At 48.1% G+C, this 14,748-nt stretch overlaps 1 protein-coding gene across 1 annotated transcript in view; it reads right to left on the bottom strand.

Moving 5' to 3' along the window:
- stk10 (serine/threonine kinase 10) overlaps positions 1-14,748 on the bottom strand; it is a 56,231-nt gene that overhangs the window by 2,736 nt on the left and 38,747 nt on the right. The window contains exons 9-18 of the mRNA XM_014198029.3: positions 10,848-11,459; positions 7,574-7,704; positions 6,428-6,551; positions 3,545-3,724; positions 3,110-3,202; positions 2,885-3,014; positions 2,455-2,579; positions 1,811-1,999; positions 397-522; positions 70-183 (exon numbers count right to left, since the gene is read on the bottom strand). Coding sequence (XP_014053504.1) covers positions 70-183; positions 397-522; positions 1,811-1,999; positions 2,455-2,579; positions 2,885-3,014; positions 3,110-3,202; positions 3,545-3,724; positions 6,428-6,551; positions 7,574-7,704; positions 10,848-11,459 — 1,824 coding nt within the window. The remainder of the gene's footprint in view (positions 1-69; positions 184-396; positions 523-1,810; positions 2,000-2,454; positions 2,580-2,884; positions 3,015-3,109; positions 3,203-3,544; positions 3,725-6,427; positions 6,552-7,573; positions 7,705-10,847; positions 11,460-14,748) is intronic.

The raw sequence follows: 14,748 nt of genomic DNA, 5'->3' as shown, positions 1-14,748 counted from the left end.
AGTACATTTTACAACTCTTCAATGTCAACGATATTAACTGTCTGGGACTAAAACAATTCCATTGGATACCATTTTCCTGGGCTTGAGCTGCTCCCTCCACTCATTGAGCTGGTGGTTGTGCTGCTCATCCAGAGACTTGAGCCTCTGAGTCTCGTTCTCAATCAGCAGGTGGCACTTCTCATTCTGCGTGCACACACACACACACACTAATATTGATGCAATACTTGTGGAATGTATTTTCTTTACAATCCCACTGAATTTGTGGAGTTACATTTTATTGTATATTTATTCCACCCCTCTAGGCATTGGAGACAGACAGACATAGAGAGACAAAGACAGACAGACAAAGACAGACAGACAAAGACAGACATAGAGAGAGAGGTGTACTGTGGTCACCTGTAGCTGCTGCAGCTCCCTGACATTGCCTTCACACTGGCCAATCATGTCCCTCATCTGGCTCTCATGCTTCTGCTGCTGGTGCAGCCGCTCAGCCTTCTGACGCTTCTCCTCCTGCTGGGCAAACTGGGGAGGTGCACACACACACGAAAGAGGGGGAGACAGAGGGATGAGAGATGAGTTTACAACCCTGAGTCCTGATACAGTTCTGTGATATGAATACAATATACACTACATGGCCAGAAGTGTGTGGACAGAGGCTCGTCAAACATCTCATTCCAAAATCATGGGCATCAATATGGAGTTGGTCCCCCCTTTGCTGCTATAACAGCCTCCACTCTTCTGGGAATAAAAAAATGGTCCACTAGATGTTGGAACATTGCTGCGAGGACTTGCTTCCATTCAGCCATAAGAGCATTAGTGAGGTCGGGCACTGATGTTGGGCGATTAGGCCTGGCTCGCAGTCGGCGTTCCAATTCATCCTAAAGGTATTCGATGGGGTTGAGGTCAGGGCTCTGTGCAGGCCAGTCAAGTTCTTCCACACCCATCTCGACAAACCATTTCTGTATGGACCTCGCTTTGTGCACAGAAGCATTGTCATGCTGAAACAGGAAAGGGCCTTCCCTTTCGTCTAGAATGTCATTGTATGCTGTAGCGTTAAGATTTAAGCCCGAACCTTGAAAAACAGCCCCAGACCATTATTCCTCCTCCACCAAACCCAGATTAATCTGTTGGACTGCCAGATGGTGAAGCGTGATTCATCCACTGCTCCAGAGTCCAATGGCAGCAAGCTTTACACCACTCCAGCCAACGCTACACACTTCAGCGGTCCCGTTCTGTGAGCTTGTGTGACCTACCACTGAGCGGCTCAGCCGTTGTTGCTCCTAGACATTTCCACTTCACAATAACACCACTTACAGTTGACCAGGGCAGCTCTAGCAGGGCAGACATTTTACAGACTGACTTGTTGGAAAGGTGGCATCCTATGACAGTGCCACGTTGAAAGTCACTGAGCTCTTCAGTATGGGCCATTCTACTGCCAATGTTTGTCTATGGTGAATGCATGTCTGTGTGCTCAATCATTCTTCTCTAGCCATCACTTCTCTAGCCATACCTTTTCTGATATAAGTATCCATTTGAATAGACATCACAGACATCACAGCCAGCCAGAGAGAAACTGTACTGTATCGTGTTCCTGCTGGTATTCATCGGGCTGGCTGGTTGGTTCTTCTGCCCCCTGGAGCCTACTCCCTTTACTATCTACCTTTCTAACCTACACTTGACTTCATCCCAAGGCTACACTTCAACAGTTACATTTTGTTCCTTCATTTACAATGGCAGTCTTCACACTCCTCATCCTCTTCCCTCGTTTCTCTGCCTCTCTCCAACCAGCCATTTTGTAGTTCTCTTGTACCTGTTTGATCTTCTCGCGGTCCTCCGAGGCGCTGCCCGTGGAGTTGATGCGGAGGCTCTTCTTGAACATGACCATGCGGGTCTTGCCCTCACTGCGCTGGATCTTGGGCATGCGACCCTTCTCCTGCTGCTGCCGAGCCTTCAGCACCTCAATCATCCGCTGGTTATAGCACTGCATCTGCTCTTGTTCCTGGGGAGACAAAAATAAAATGACTATTTTTAACCTTTATTTAACTAGGCAAGTCAGTTCATTTGTTCTTATTATTTTACAATGACGGCCTACCCCAGCCAAACCCTAACGACGCTGAGCCAATTGTGCGCAGCCCTATGGGACTCCCAATCACAGCCGGTTGTGATACAGCCTGTAATCGAACCAGGGTCTTCTAGTGACACCTCTAGTACTGAGTGCCTTAGACTGCTGCGCCACTCGGGAGCAGGCATAGGTACAGATGAGGATGCGCACAGACACACACACACACACACACACACACACACACACACACACACACACACACACACACACACACACACACACACACACACACACACACACACACACACACACACACACACACACACACTGCAAAGGTCAAGGGGTTGTTTTGTGGCTTTCCCAGCCACACGGACAGGGTTACTGAATTGTACCTTCTCATGCTTCTTGAGCAGCTGGTGGCGTTGGAGGAAATACTGGTCTTTGAGCTGCTGTTTCAGCAACTGGTGCTTCTCATGAAGGTTCTTCTCCTCTAGGTCCCAGATAGTAGCTTCCCTTTCTGAGGACGGAAAAGTAGAGAGAGTGAATGATAGAATTCTGAAAGCAGCTGAAATAAGAGAAAGAGTGATATTACATTGACCAATCGGAGGGGAGAGTGTAATCACTCTGAATGAGTAAGCATCTGATAAAAGTTATTGAGGAGGAGGGGGCTTGAACAGAAGATCAAGGGTGTCCAGTACTTTAACTGAGCTCAGGGAGTTGTATTCCCTGTGAAGGGGCTCTGACTAGACAACTCACTGGACCAGCTAACGTCATTGTGATAAGTGTTGATGGCACCCAGACATCAAGTGTGTGAGGCTGTACCTCTGACGAGGTGTTGTTTCTTGTCGAGACACTGCCTCTCCGTCTCGGAGATATCCCTCTTGTTCTCTGAGATTATGCTCTTTAGCGTTGTGTCCAGGTGGTTCTTCTGGTCCAACAGGAAGTTCTGCTCCTGAAGCACAGGAAACAGGACGTGATGAGACGTTAGCATTTGAACTGGATATAGAGGTCAGTGTTCGAGGGAAAGAGAAAGCAGCTTGTGTTTACCTCCGTTTGCTTCATCTGTGTAAAGCTGTTCATTCTCTGTTTCATGGCGTCTTTCCGGGTCTTTCTGGGGAGCTTCTCAACCTCATTCTTCACCTGGAAAAATGATTGTAAAATCCATGGACTTAATATTAATAACAATACCTCCTTCATTTTTAAACTAATCACCCAGACGCTTGACACACACACACACACACACACACACACACACACACACACACACACACACACACACACACACACACACACACACACACACACACACACACACACACACACACACCGTAAGGACTTTTTGGGGAGCAACAATTGATTCCAACCCCTAAGCCAGACAGCGCCATTTTACAAGTGAGATCCTCACTTTTCTGAATTTGAGTTGGTTTAAGTATAGTTAAACGTGTACACACACACATATTCTCTCTCGCTCCCTCCTCTCACCTCCTTCTTCTTGTGCTTCATCTGCTCCTGGAACTTGGTGTAGTCGTGGTCCTGTTCGGAGCGGATGCGTTTGGTCTCGTCCCTGAGCCTCACGGTGTGGTCCGTCTCCATCTTCTCGATGGTCTGCTTCTGGTGCTTCTCCAGGGTCTCCAGCTCCGTGTCATAGTACTTCTTCTTCACCTGGGAGGAGCAGAGAAAGTAATTGAACACGTTCACCATGAAATAAACCCATCACCATATTTATATCATAAGTAGCCATGATCCTGGTCATCCAGATGGGCTGGAAGGAGTTAGAGCGGAGAGGTTACTGTGGAAAAATGTACATTTTATTTTTATATAATTTGTAAAATGTGAAAAAAGGGTATCAGAGATAATATCCCACATTTAATAATAAAAAAGTATTCTTATTATTATTCTTACGTGGGTGTTATTTATTTGTTAATTGACAGACATGACAAAGGTTTTCTTCGTCTTATATTTCTCTTGGCGAGGGGGGATGGAGAAAAAGGATTCCGTTAGACAGCTATCCAACGGGAGATTGACACGACGCGGCAGGGGGGGGACGTTGCCACGACAAGGCGGGGGGGGGGGGGACGTTGCCACGACAAGGCGGGGGGGGGGGCGACGTTGCCACGACAAGGCGGGGGGGACGTTGCCACGACAAGGCGGGGGGGGGGCGGGACGTTGCCACGACAAGGCGGGGGGGGGGGGCGACGTTGCCACGACAAGGCGGGGGGGGGGGGGACGTTGCCACGACAAGGCGGGGGGGGGGGGGGGACGTTGCCACGACAAGGCGGGGGGGGGGGGACGTTGCCACGACAAGGCGGGGAAGGGGGTGACGTTGGCACGACAAGGCGGGGGGACGACGACGTTGGCACGACAAGGCGGGGGGACGACGACGTTGGCACGACAAGGCGGGGGGACGACGACGTTGGCACGACAAGGCGGGACGACGACGACGTTGCCACGACAAGGCGGGACGACGACGACGACGTTGCCACGACAAGGCGGGACGACGACGACGTTGCCACGACAAGGCGGGGGGGGGGGGGGGGACGTTGGCACGACAAGGCGGGGAAGGGGGGGGAAGAGGGGGACGTTGGCACGACAAGGCGAGGAAGGCGGGGAAGGGGGGGGACGTTGGCACGACCAGGCGGGGAAGGGGGGGGACGTTGGCACGACCAGGCGGGGAAGGGGGGGACGTTGGCACGACCAGGCGGGGAAGGGGGGGGACGTTGGCACGACCAGGCGGGGAAGGGGGGGGGGGAACGTTGGCACGACCAGGCGGGGAAGGAGACGCGGCAGGGGGGGGACGTTGCCACGACAAGGCGGGGGGGGGGGGGGACGTTGGCACGACAAGGCGGGGGGGGGGGGGGATGTTGGCACGACAAGGCGGGGAAGGGGGGGACGTTGGCACGACAAGGCGGGGAAGGGGGGGGACGTTGGCACGACAAGGCGGGGAAGGGGGGGGACGTTGGCACGACAAGGCGGGGAAGGGGGGGAAGAGGGGGACGTTGGCACGACAAGGCGAGGAAGGCGGGGAAGGGGGGGGACGTTGGCACGACCAGGCGGGGAAGGGGGGGGACGTTGGCACGACCAGGCGGGGAAGGGGGGGACGTTGGCACGACCAGGCGGGGAAGGGGGGGGACGTTGGCACGACCAGGCGGGGAAGGGGGGGGGGGGAACGTTGGCACGACCAGGCGGGGAAGGAGACGCGGCAGGGGGGGGACGTTGCCACGACAAGGCGGGGGGGGGGGGGGGGACGTTGGCACGACAAGGCGGGGGGGGGGGGGGGACGTTGGCACGACAAGGCGGGGAAGGGGGGGACGTTGGCACGACAAGGCGGGGAAGGGGGGGGACGTTGGCACGACAAGGCGGGGAAGGGGGGGGACGGTGGCACGACAAGGCGGGGAAGGGGGGGGACGTTGGCACGACAAGGCGGGGAAGGGGGGGACGTTGGCACGACAAGGTGGGGAAGGGGGGGACGTTGGCACGACCAGGCGGGGAAGTGGGGGGACGTTGGCACGACCAGGCGGGGAAGGGGGGGACGTTGGCACGACAAGGCGGGGAAGGGGGGGACGTTGGCACGACAAGACGGGACGTTGGCACGACCAGGCGGGGACAGGACGTTGCCACGACCAGGCGGGGAAGGGGGGGACGACGTTGCCACGACAAGGCGGGGAAGGGGGGGACGACGTTGCCACGACAAGGCGGGGAAGGGGGGGACGTTGGCACGACAAGGCGGGACGTTGGCACGACAAGGCGGGACATTGGCACGACCTGGCGGGGAAGTGGGGGGACGTTGGCACGACCAGGCGGGACGTTGGCACGACCGGGCGGGACGTTGGCACGACCGGTCGGGACGTTGGCACGACCGGTCGGGACGTTGGCACGACCGGTCGGGACGTTGGCACGACCGGTCGGGACGTTGGCACGACCAGGCGGGACGTTGGCACGACCAGGCGGGACGTTGGCACGACCAGGCGGGACGTTGGCACGACCAGGCGGGGAAGTGGGGGGACGTTGGCACGACAAGGCGGGGGGGGACGTTGGCACGACAAGGCGGGGGGGGGACGTTGGCACGACAGGGACGGGTTGATGTGATAGTAGTGTGTGGGTGTTAGTGTGAACTCAGGGAGTCCCTCAAAATAAACAGAGTAAGAGAGCTAATATCATTGTGTTGGTGTGGATGGAGGAAGGAGGAATTCTGGGATTTCTTCCATTAGTGGTGGGAGGTAAAGGAAGACCATGGTGTGTGTCAGAGACTTCTATCAGTGCAAACACTAAATCAGGGGTGTGTGTGTGTGTGTGTGTGTGTGTGTGTGTGTGTGTGTGTGTGTGTGTGTGTGTGTGTGTGTGTGTGTGTGGTATGTGTAGACCTACGTTCATCTCCTGGTCGAAGCGTCGCTGCATTTGCTCTCTTTGAGCGTCCAGCTTGGTGTTGAGTAAGGCCTGAGCACGGTGCTCCTCCTTCTGCAGCAGACGCAGGTCCCGCAGCTCCTGACGCCTGCGCGGGCACACACACACACAGTTCAAATATTCTTACTGTCATAGGTCTTGACCTTCACGTACTTTGACAGTAAAAACACTGGGAGATATGACATTGCCTAAAAAGACTTGGAGGCAAATAATGCATCAAAGATCAAATAAACAGTCGGTCACAACATTGTAGACTGAATCAGTTATAAGCACCATGACACAAAAGCTTCTTTCATATTAGAAGACAGAATATATTGTCTCCATGAGATAAGAGGAGAGTTCAGGCAATAGCCTTGCTCCCTCCATGACAACAGAGAGCTTAGAGATGAGAGGAATCTAAGTGTGTGAGTGACAGTGTCTGAACCATAGATTGAACTGATGAACCAACACAGGGTGTAGTGTCACATTATCACCACTAGATAGCAGTGAGAACACTAGGCTACTGGCTCAAGGTCTTCAAATCAGGCACAATGACTGTTCTGGACACTGTGAACTCTGATTGTGAACCTCTTCATTTCCAGATTAACTATGTTGTCGATTGGGGGGATTTAGGGTGTCATAATAGTCATGTGAAATAGTGAAATATTTGTCCCATAAAAAAACAGTGACTGGTACACATTGTGTTTACTAGTAAATTAAATATATTATCACTGTTAAGGAAGGATTGTGATAAATCCCTATCACTAAGGAATATAGAATGTTCCATGCCATGTTGTTCACACGACTCACACTGATCTGTGGCCATTGTCTCATCTATTGACATTTGCAATTTTTCAGCTGAATTCTTTTCTGATGACGTCTAGCCACTTGTTGCTGTCACAAAGCTCCTCTTGTGTATTTGTGCACTGATCTCAAAGGGAAAAGAGCAGACCAGGATGCCCAAAATAGTCTGTTTACTTTAGGGACATCCGAACACGGCCCAGGCTCTCAACAACTCAGTGTACCAGAGATCCTGTTTTATACAGAGAGACGGAGTAGACCCGGCCCTTTTTCCTGACCTTGATTCAGGGAGAAAACAAGAAGGGTTTACCAGGAAGCAGTGAGACTTGCCTGAGAAACCTCATCTCTTCATCTTTCTTCTCATCGTCACTGATGATCTTGGATGTGGTCACACTGACCTGCACGCCGTCGATGACAAACTTCCTGGTGCGCTTCAATGTCTTATTGGAGAAGCGAGAGTCCTGGGGGGAGGGAGTACTTTAACTTTTTGCACATCGTTACAACACTGTATACAGACATTTGAAATGTGTGCGAGTGTAATATTTACTGTTCACTTTTTATTGTTTGCAATAAAGCCCCTTGAAAATGAGAGAGACTTGCAATAAAGCCCCTTGAAAATGAGAGAGACGGAGAGATGGAGGTAGAGGTAGAGAGTGATTAAAGAGGCTACTATATAGAGTGAGGCTTTGTGTGTTTAGTGTCACAATTGGGTGACTGACTGCAGCAGTGTTGTTTACACCGTTAAGACCATTTTTAAATCAGGAAATATAGTCCGCTTCATGTTTTGTTTCCTTTCCTTGAAACATGAGAACACCACACTAGTGTCTTTAAAGGAGAAGGTGGTGAATGGAGAACACTGTACAGCCTGCCTGCCAGTTGACAGGAAAGAGCAGTACTTGTGTAAGACTATGTGATCCTGCTGGGCATGTTCCTCTATAATCACACTGCTCTGCTGCACAGGGAGGGAGAGCCAAGCAGGAAGTGAAATTCTCTCTGACAACAGAGCTCTGTCAACCCCCAATACAGTACAAAGATAGACAGGCTCCACACTGGTTCTTACTGGGTCAGACCTACTCCTGACTCTCCCCAGGAAGAGTAGCACGACCCTGGGTGACACGGCTACCTTTCAAAATTCTTAGTGGAAATAATAATCATCCTATTGATGAAAAATGAAAGTGTATAGGGCCAGCTGAACAAACTCTGTTCTCTACATCTCTCACCAGAGAAGTAAACATGTCCTGCTGTAGCCATTCTAAACCTTTGACAGAGACACTGTGTGTGTGTGTACATACTGTGCGTATGTACGTGAACAAGTGAGCACACATCCAGTGTTCTCAGAGGGCCCAGGGGTCTGTACAGCAGCAGCAGCTCAGCTGGGGCCTCTCATTTTGGCTATAGCCTCCCTCCCTGTGATCTCTCATACATCTCCATTCATAAACCCCTGGTCCTCCTGACCTGCCCATCTCTCCTGAACACAACCTCACACTTACTGTTACTGGGGATAACACAAAAATCCCATTAATTTAGCCCAGTGTGGAGAAAAGACATATCACAAACGGAACACAAGTCCAACAATGAATAGAACTCCAGTGATGGCCAGTCCATAAACAACCAGAAACTCCCCTGTGAACAATGAATAGAACTCCAGTGATGGCCAGTCCATAAACAACCAGAAACTCCCCTGTGAACAATGAATAGAACTCCAGTGATGGCCAGTCCATAAACAACCAGAAACTCCCCCGGCAACAACGGCCGCATAGAAACGACATCCACAATTCTGAATGCTGAATAAAGCCATTGGTCATAATGAATGGAAAATGGAGTCACATTAGATCAAACAGACTTGGCATTAAAGGATGGATGTGTCCATTTCCCAGAGAACAGTAGTTTGATTCAATCTCAGAGCCTTTTTTGCTAGAAATGCAGCTGTTTTGTTTTTTTTTACTTAAAAATATCAGCTTGAAGTCAGTGGAGTTCCACTGCTTGACAAGATCCAAAATGGATGAATTCAGGTTATGGATAGTTTAAAAAAGGGGCAATCTGCAGTTGCTACATCCATTTGTGGACTTATCAATGAATGATATGTACCCATTGATTCTTGAAGAATATAACTTAGAAATGCTTCATGAGCTTAGTTCAGCTGTCATGCCCCATCAGAACCAAAAATATAAGCTTGTTTAAAGAAAGTACATTTAAACAAACACTGTAGCCTCAAAACATGGTTAAAACTATAATGTTGATATCATGGATGATCAGTCCTTGCATCCATAGCTCTGTCAGTGAGCCCCATCCCTCAGCTTTTTACCCAGAAAGCGTAGGCAGGACGCTTCATTATTGTTTCAAATGCTGATTTCTGCTTTAAAGCTGCACTATGCAGAAATCGCTACTCCATTTTCTGGTTGCTAAAATTCTAATAGTTCGCTTAATTTCAGGTTATGTAACAAAACAAGTATAGTGTAGAGAATCATTGTACCATGTAAACCGCTGTGAAATATATTTTACATAACCAAAAATATTATTTTCAGCAGTTTGAAGCTGGTGTACAAAACCGAAAGTAAAAGATGCAAAAACGAAACTTAATGAGAAGCATAGAAATAGTGCACATAGAACAGATCTATCATTTCTTTGACTTCCTTTGAATGAGAATGACAGATCTATAACGCACATTTCTATTTGAATATGGTCAGGGCACCCTGGTGAGATTTTTTTTATAGAATGACTGTGGTAAGGTCACTTCTGGTGACTTTAAAAGGACATGGGGCAGAGAGCAAAATGAGCACAACTCACTTCCTGCAATTCTACACATTTTGCCATAGAGTGGAGAGAAATGTTTCCAATTTTTAATATGATATCTGAGTGACACTGACTTACTAAATCAAAATGGGCCCCCTGGCCGATAAGTTGACCATGAGAACAAGTTTAGATAGCTGGCCTTTAACTAACTTAGCAATCCAAAAAATACTGGCATGTGACTATCAGGGACTGACATAAAAAGCGAAAAACTGTTGATGCACAACCAAATTTCAAAATTCTACTATTCTGACTCGCAACAAGTAAGTTGAGACCTCAACTGAGTTCCTAAAATTGACCCGAGGGGCATCAAAAGGAGACAGCCAGTTGCCCATCCCTGCTCTACTCCATCATAGCATCTTTGAAATAGTCATTTTTTTTCTCTTTAGAAGTTCAGGTTTAACCAGTTTCATCTTGATGAAGAATGCCAAACATGTGAAAGTATAACTAAAGCTTCCCTAAGGCTAATTATCTCCAGATCTTGAATAAAGTAACATAACAAAACTGAAGCTTACTCACTAGTGTTTCCAGTGATTATGTTAATGAGAACTCAACAGCCTCTGCATACTCAGGTGTTAACCGTGGAATGTGTTAACCATGTCCACAGGTAGCCATTGTTATGTAAAGTGCCGCCCAGGGAAGTCCCAGCGGTCTCGCCCCAAGTCAGAGCACGTACGCCAAGGCCATAGCTCAGTAAGCCACTGGAGCCTAGCCGTGGAAATAATCATACAAAAGTTAAAAAGTCATAGACTTTTTGGTAAAAGAGTGGGGTAAATCTTCAGTGGAATGTGACATTAAACATGGGATTACTCACCACCCTGGAGGAGAGGGTCCCGTCGTCCTTGTTGACTGACATGTCTCCTGACAGGTTGAGGCTGATGTCCATGCTCTCAGAGGCAGACATGCTTCCCGCGTCAGAGTACCTCTTGGAAATTCTGCCATTGGCATTGTGGTGGGGCATCAGGTTGTCCATGTTAGCCCCTATAGAGGCCCTTTCCGGAGGCCCACTCCTCATGCTGCCATTCATCCCGATCAGAGGTGTGGGGTCTGGGGTAAGGGTGCTGCTGCTGCCCCCCTCCTGGCTTTGGGGTATCTCTGGTACCTCTACCACCTTGGGCGGTGCCAGCAGGAGAGGATTCTCGGTCTCGGGGGTGTCCACGGGCTTGCCCTCGTCCGAAGTGGGGGTGCTCTTCCCATCCTCGATGCCCGAGTCAGAGGCCGTCTTGCCGGAGGTCTCGCTCTCGGGCTTGTCCGAGTCCACGATGCTGATGCCATCATCGGGGAGTTGTCGGTCCATCAGCTGGTCATCGACCTTGTGGGGCGGTCTTAGGGGGGGTTTGGCCTCGTCCACCACAGGGGTTTTGGAGGGTGTGTCTGTGGGTTGGTCCCCTTCTAGACTAGTCTGAGACGGGTCCTTGTCTAGAGACTGGAGAGAAGAGAAGAAAGGAGAAGAAATCCATTGTTATTTGAGGCTATCAGCAGCCAGAAGCACCTTCAGTGCCAATGTTGAAAGTAATCACTTTAATATGAGTCAAATTAAAATGGATGTAGCCTTAACGCCTAATAGTCTTAGTCTCTTGGCTTCATATTGCAGCAGAAAGCTGGTTTTGACCTTTAGTGGTACTGTATCGTGGAATGCAGTTATTCCTGTTTAAACTCCGACCTACATCAAGTCCCTCTGCTCTGAGAACCTGAGATAAGTATGAGCTGTCTTGGAGCGTTAAGCATACGTCATCCGCCATATTTACGACTGCAGCCAGCCTTTCAATTGGCTCCTCTAAACACAACTGGAGAAATCATCTACAGATATTAATACCAGAAAGAACTAGCTGGGAGCTCTGGGGGGGGGGGGTCATTTATCAACTGTGCATTTCTTACTAAATTCTGGCATACGTGGAGATTCTAGGATTTGCGTGTGCAACAAATAGTTTGATAAATCGCAATCATCTCCTGCCTTGGTATAGGCTCTAAGATTAAATGGGTTATTATGCCACGCTCATGTCGCAAAACAATAATGTAGCCTACCCATACTGTCATAGGTTACCAGTCTATTTACTTTCGAGCATGGTTAGCTATTGAATGAGCGATGGATAAATGGTAGCATGGTTAGCTATTGAATGAGCGAAGGATAAATGGTAGCATGGTTAGCTATTGAATGAGCGAAGGATAAATGGTAGCATGGTTAGCTATTGAATGAGCGATGGATAAATGGTAGCATGGTTAGCTATTGAATGAGCGATGGATAAATGGTAGCATGGTTAGCTATTGAATGAGCGATGGATAAATGGTAGCATGGTTAGCTATTGAATGAGCGAAGGATAAATGGTAGCATGGTTAGCTATTGAATGAGCGATGGATAAATGGTAGCATGGTTAGCTATTGAATGAGCGATGGATAAATGGTAGCATGGTTAGCTATTGAATGAGCGATGGATAAATGGTAGCATGGTTAGCTATTGAATGAGCGATGGATAAATGGTAGCATGGTTAGCTATTGAATGAGCGATGGATAAATGGTAGCATGGTTAGTTATTGAATGAGCGAAGGATAAATGGTAGCATGGTTAGTTATTGAATGAGCGATGGATAAATGGTAGCATGGTTAGCTATTGAATGAGCGATGGATAAATGGTAGCATAGTTAGCTATTGAATGAGCGATGGATAAATGGTAGCATGGTTAGCTATTGAATGAGCGATGGATAAATGGTAGCATGGTTAGCTATTGAATGAGCGATGGATAAATGGTAGCATGGTTAGCTATTGAATGAGCGATGGATAAATGGTAGCATGGTTAGCTATTGAATGAGCGATGGATAAATGGTAGCATGGTTAGCTATTGAATGAGCGATGGATAAATGGTAGCATGGTTAGCTATTGAATGAGCGATGGATAAATGGTATCCTAATATTGGTTGTGTAGCGGGAATATACCAGTCATGTCAGAAAAGGAGAGAAACATCCTGCTATATGATTATGGCCTATATATAATAAAATTAAAATAAATATATTATGCGACATTCTGCTATGTAAACTGGGTATGGGATCTTTTTACCAACAGAAATGCATATATTTTATCATTAGTCCTACACGTTTTAATGTTATTAGCCTACCATTATTATAATTCCTGTGCGTCAAACACCTCCATTTCTCCCAACAACAACAATATTTGCATGCAATAAAGTTGATCAACCACTAGAAGTTGCGCATACACACGGTCTGGGATTTGTGTGGCAATACACACTTTCCCATCAAGTTCAAAATGTATAAATACCAACCTTTGCAGGAAAACTAGCGCACGCAAGGTTTAGAGTCTTTTTTCGCACGCACGTACCTTTGATAAATGAGGCCCCAGGCCCTGAAAGGGATGTTCACAACCTCTACATTACACCAATGCACATGCTGTGGGTTCCTGCGTGTGTGCGTGCGCAAAGGAGGTCTAAGGTTTCCTGAAAGATGCACTCTCAGGCCTCGAGTTTCCCTCTGGGGCGGGAGTTTCTGTTTGTGAGGTGAAAGCAGTTTGGAGTGTGTGCTGATTTCAGACTGTGTCAGCAGCAGTTATAAGGCTAGAGGACAAGACAGACAGCTAAGAGTAGCCAAAACAATAATGAAGACAACTGCTAGGGTCAACCCAAAATGACCGACCTGAAATGACCTCAGGTCCATATCACATAATATATATATGAATGACTCATTATCACCTAGAAATAATCCTACCAGTCTAATGTCTTTAACTTCCTTTTAGTACAGTTTTATTAGAAAAATAAGGTATGTTAACTTAAAGATGACCCCTGTTCCACAGATTTTATTTCAAACTTTGAATAAGGAAGTTGTCAAGAGGAGAAGCTAAGGCGATATTTGTGCCGTTGTGCAGGACAAATAGCATGTATTTTTAGCAGTGGGTAAGTGGGTGTGTGAAAGCATGTGTTCCGGTTTCTGTTCCTTTGTTTGGCTCCAGTGAGTTAGTGTCCTCTGATTTTCTCTCACTTTCTAATCCAGTCCCCCTATACATGCATAAACCACAAATCTATTACTCGATCTCATGGCAAGTACACAGAAAAACTTAACTGGAAGTGTTTGATTAGTAGATCTGATAGGATTTGAAAAGTAGATGTTTTAGGGGCTGTTCCATGAAACAGATTTAACCCTCATCCTGAAAAAAAACTTTTTCTATGCAGATTCTCCATTGAGCTTGTTTTTACATCCTGGATGAGGCGCAATCTTTGTGCAAGAAATTGCCTTTTAGTGTTTGAATAGTAGAATGACCATACAAAGAGTCCTCATCATGGACATAATGGCAGCTGGGGGTCGAAGTCACCTCGGGAGTGTGCAACTATCAGTGTGTGCAGAATGTGCTTGAATTTGTGTGCGTTTGTATTCTATCATCTCAGTGTGTGCGTGTGTCCTCGACCCCATCTCAGTGTTTGCACTCCTAACACCACAGACACACCCCCACACTTCAGTGAGCGCTGTCCTGACCACCTCCCCTGCTCAGTCAATACACTCCCCAGTTAGAGGGTCGACCACACACACACACACACTGGTGCACAGGAAGCTGCAGATTGTGGGGTTTAGGGTGTGCTAGCAGAAACATTCTGAAGGAAAGTCAGCATACATAGAAACTGTCAACAGTTGATGTACTGTAATTCTATACAGCTGTTATTGTACGTAGACATTAAAATGACATTGCTACAAACGTCCTCCTTTGATTTCCCTCCCA

The sequence above is a fragment of the Salmo salar genome, chromosome 04, assembly GCF_965601325.2.
Source record: "Salmo salar chromosome 04, fSalSal1, whole genome shotgun sequence".
Taxonomy (NCBI): Eukaryota; Metazoa; Chordata; class Actinopteri; order Salmoniformes; family Salmonidae; genus Salmo; species Salmo salar.
This window is presented reverse-complemented; position numbering and strand designations above follow the sequence as displayed.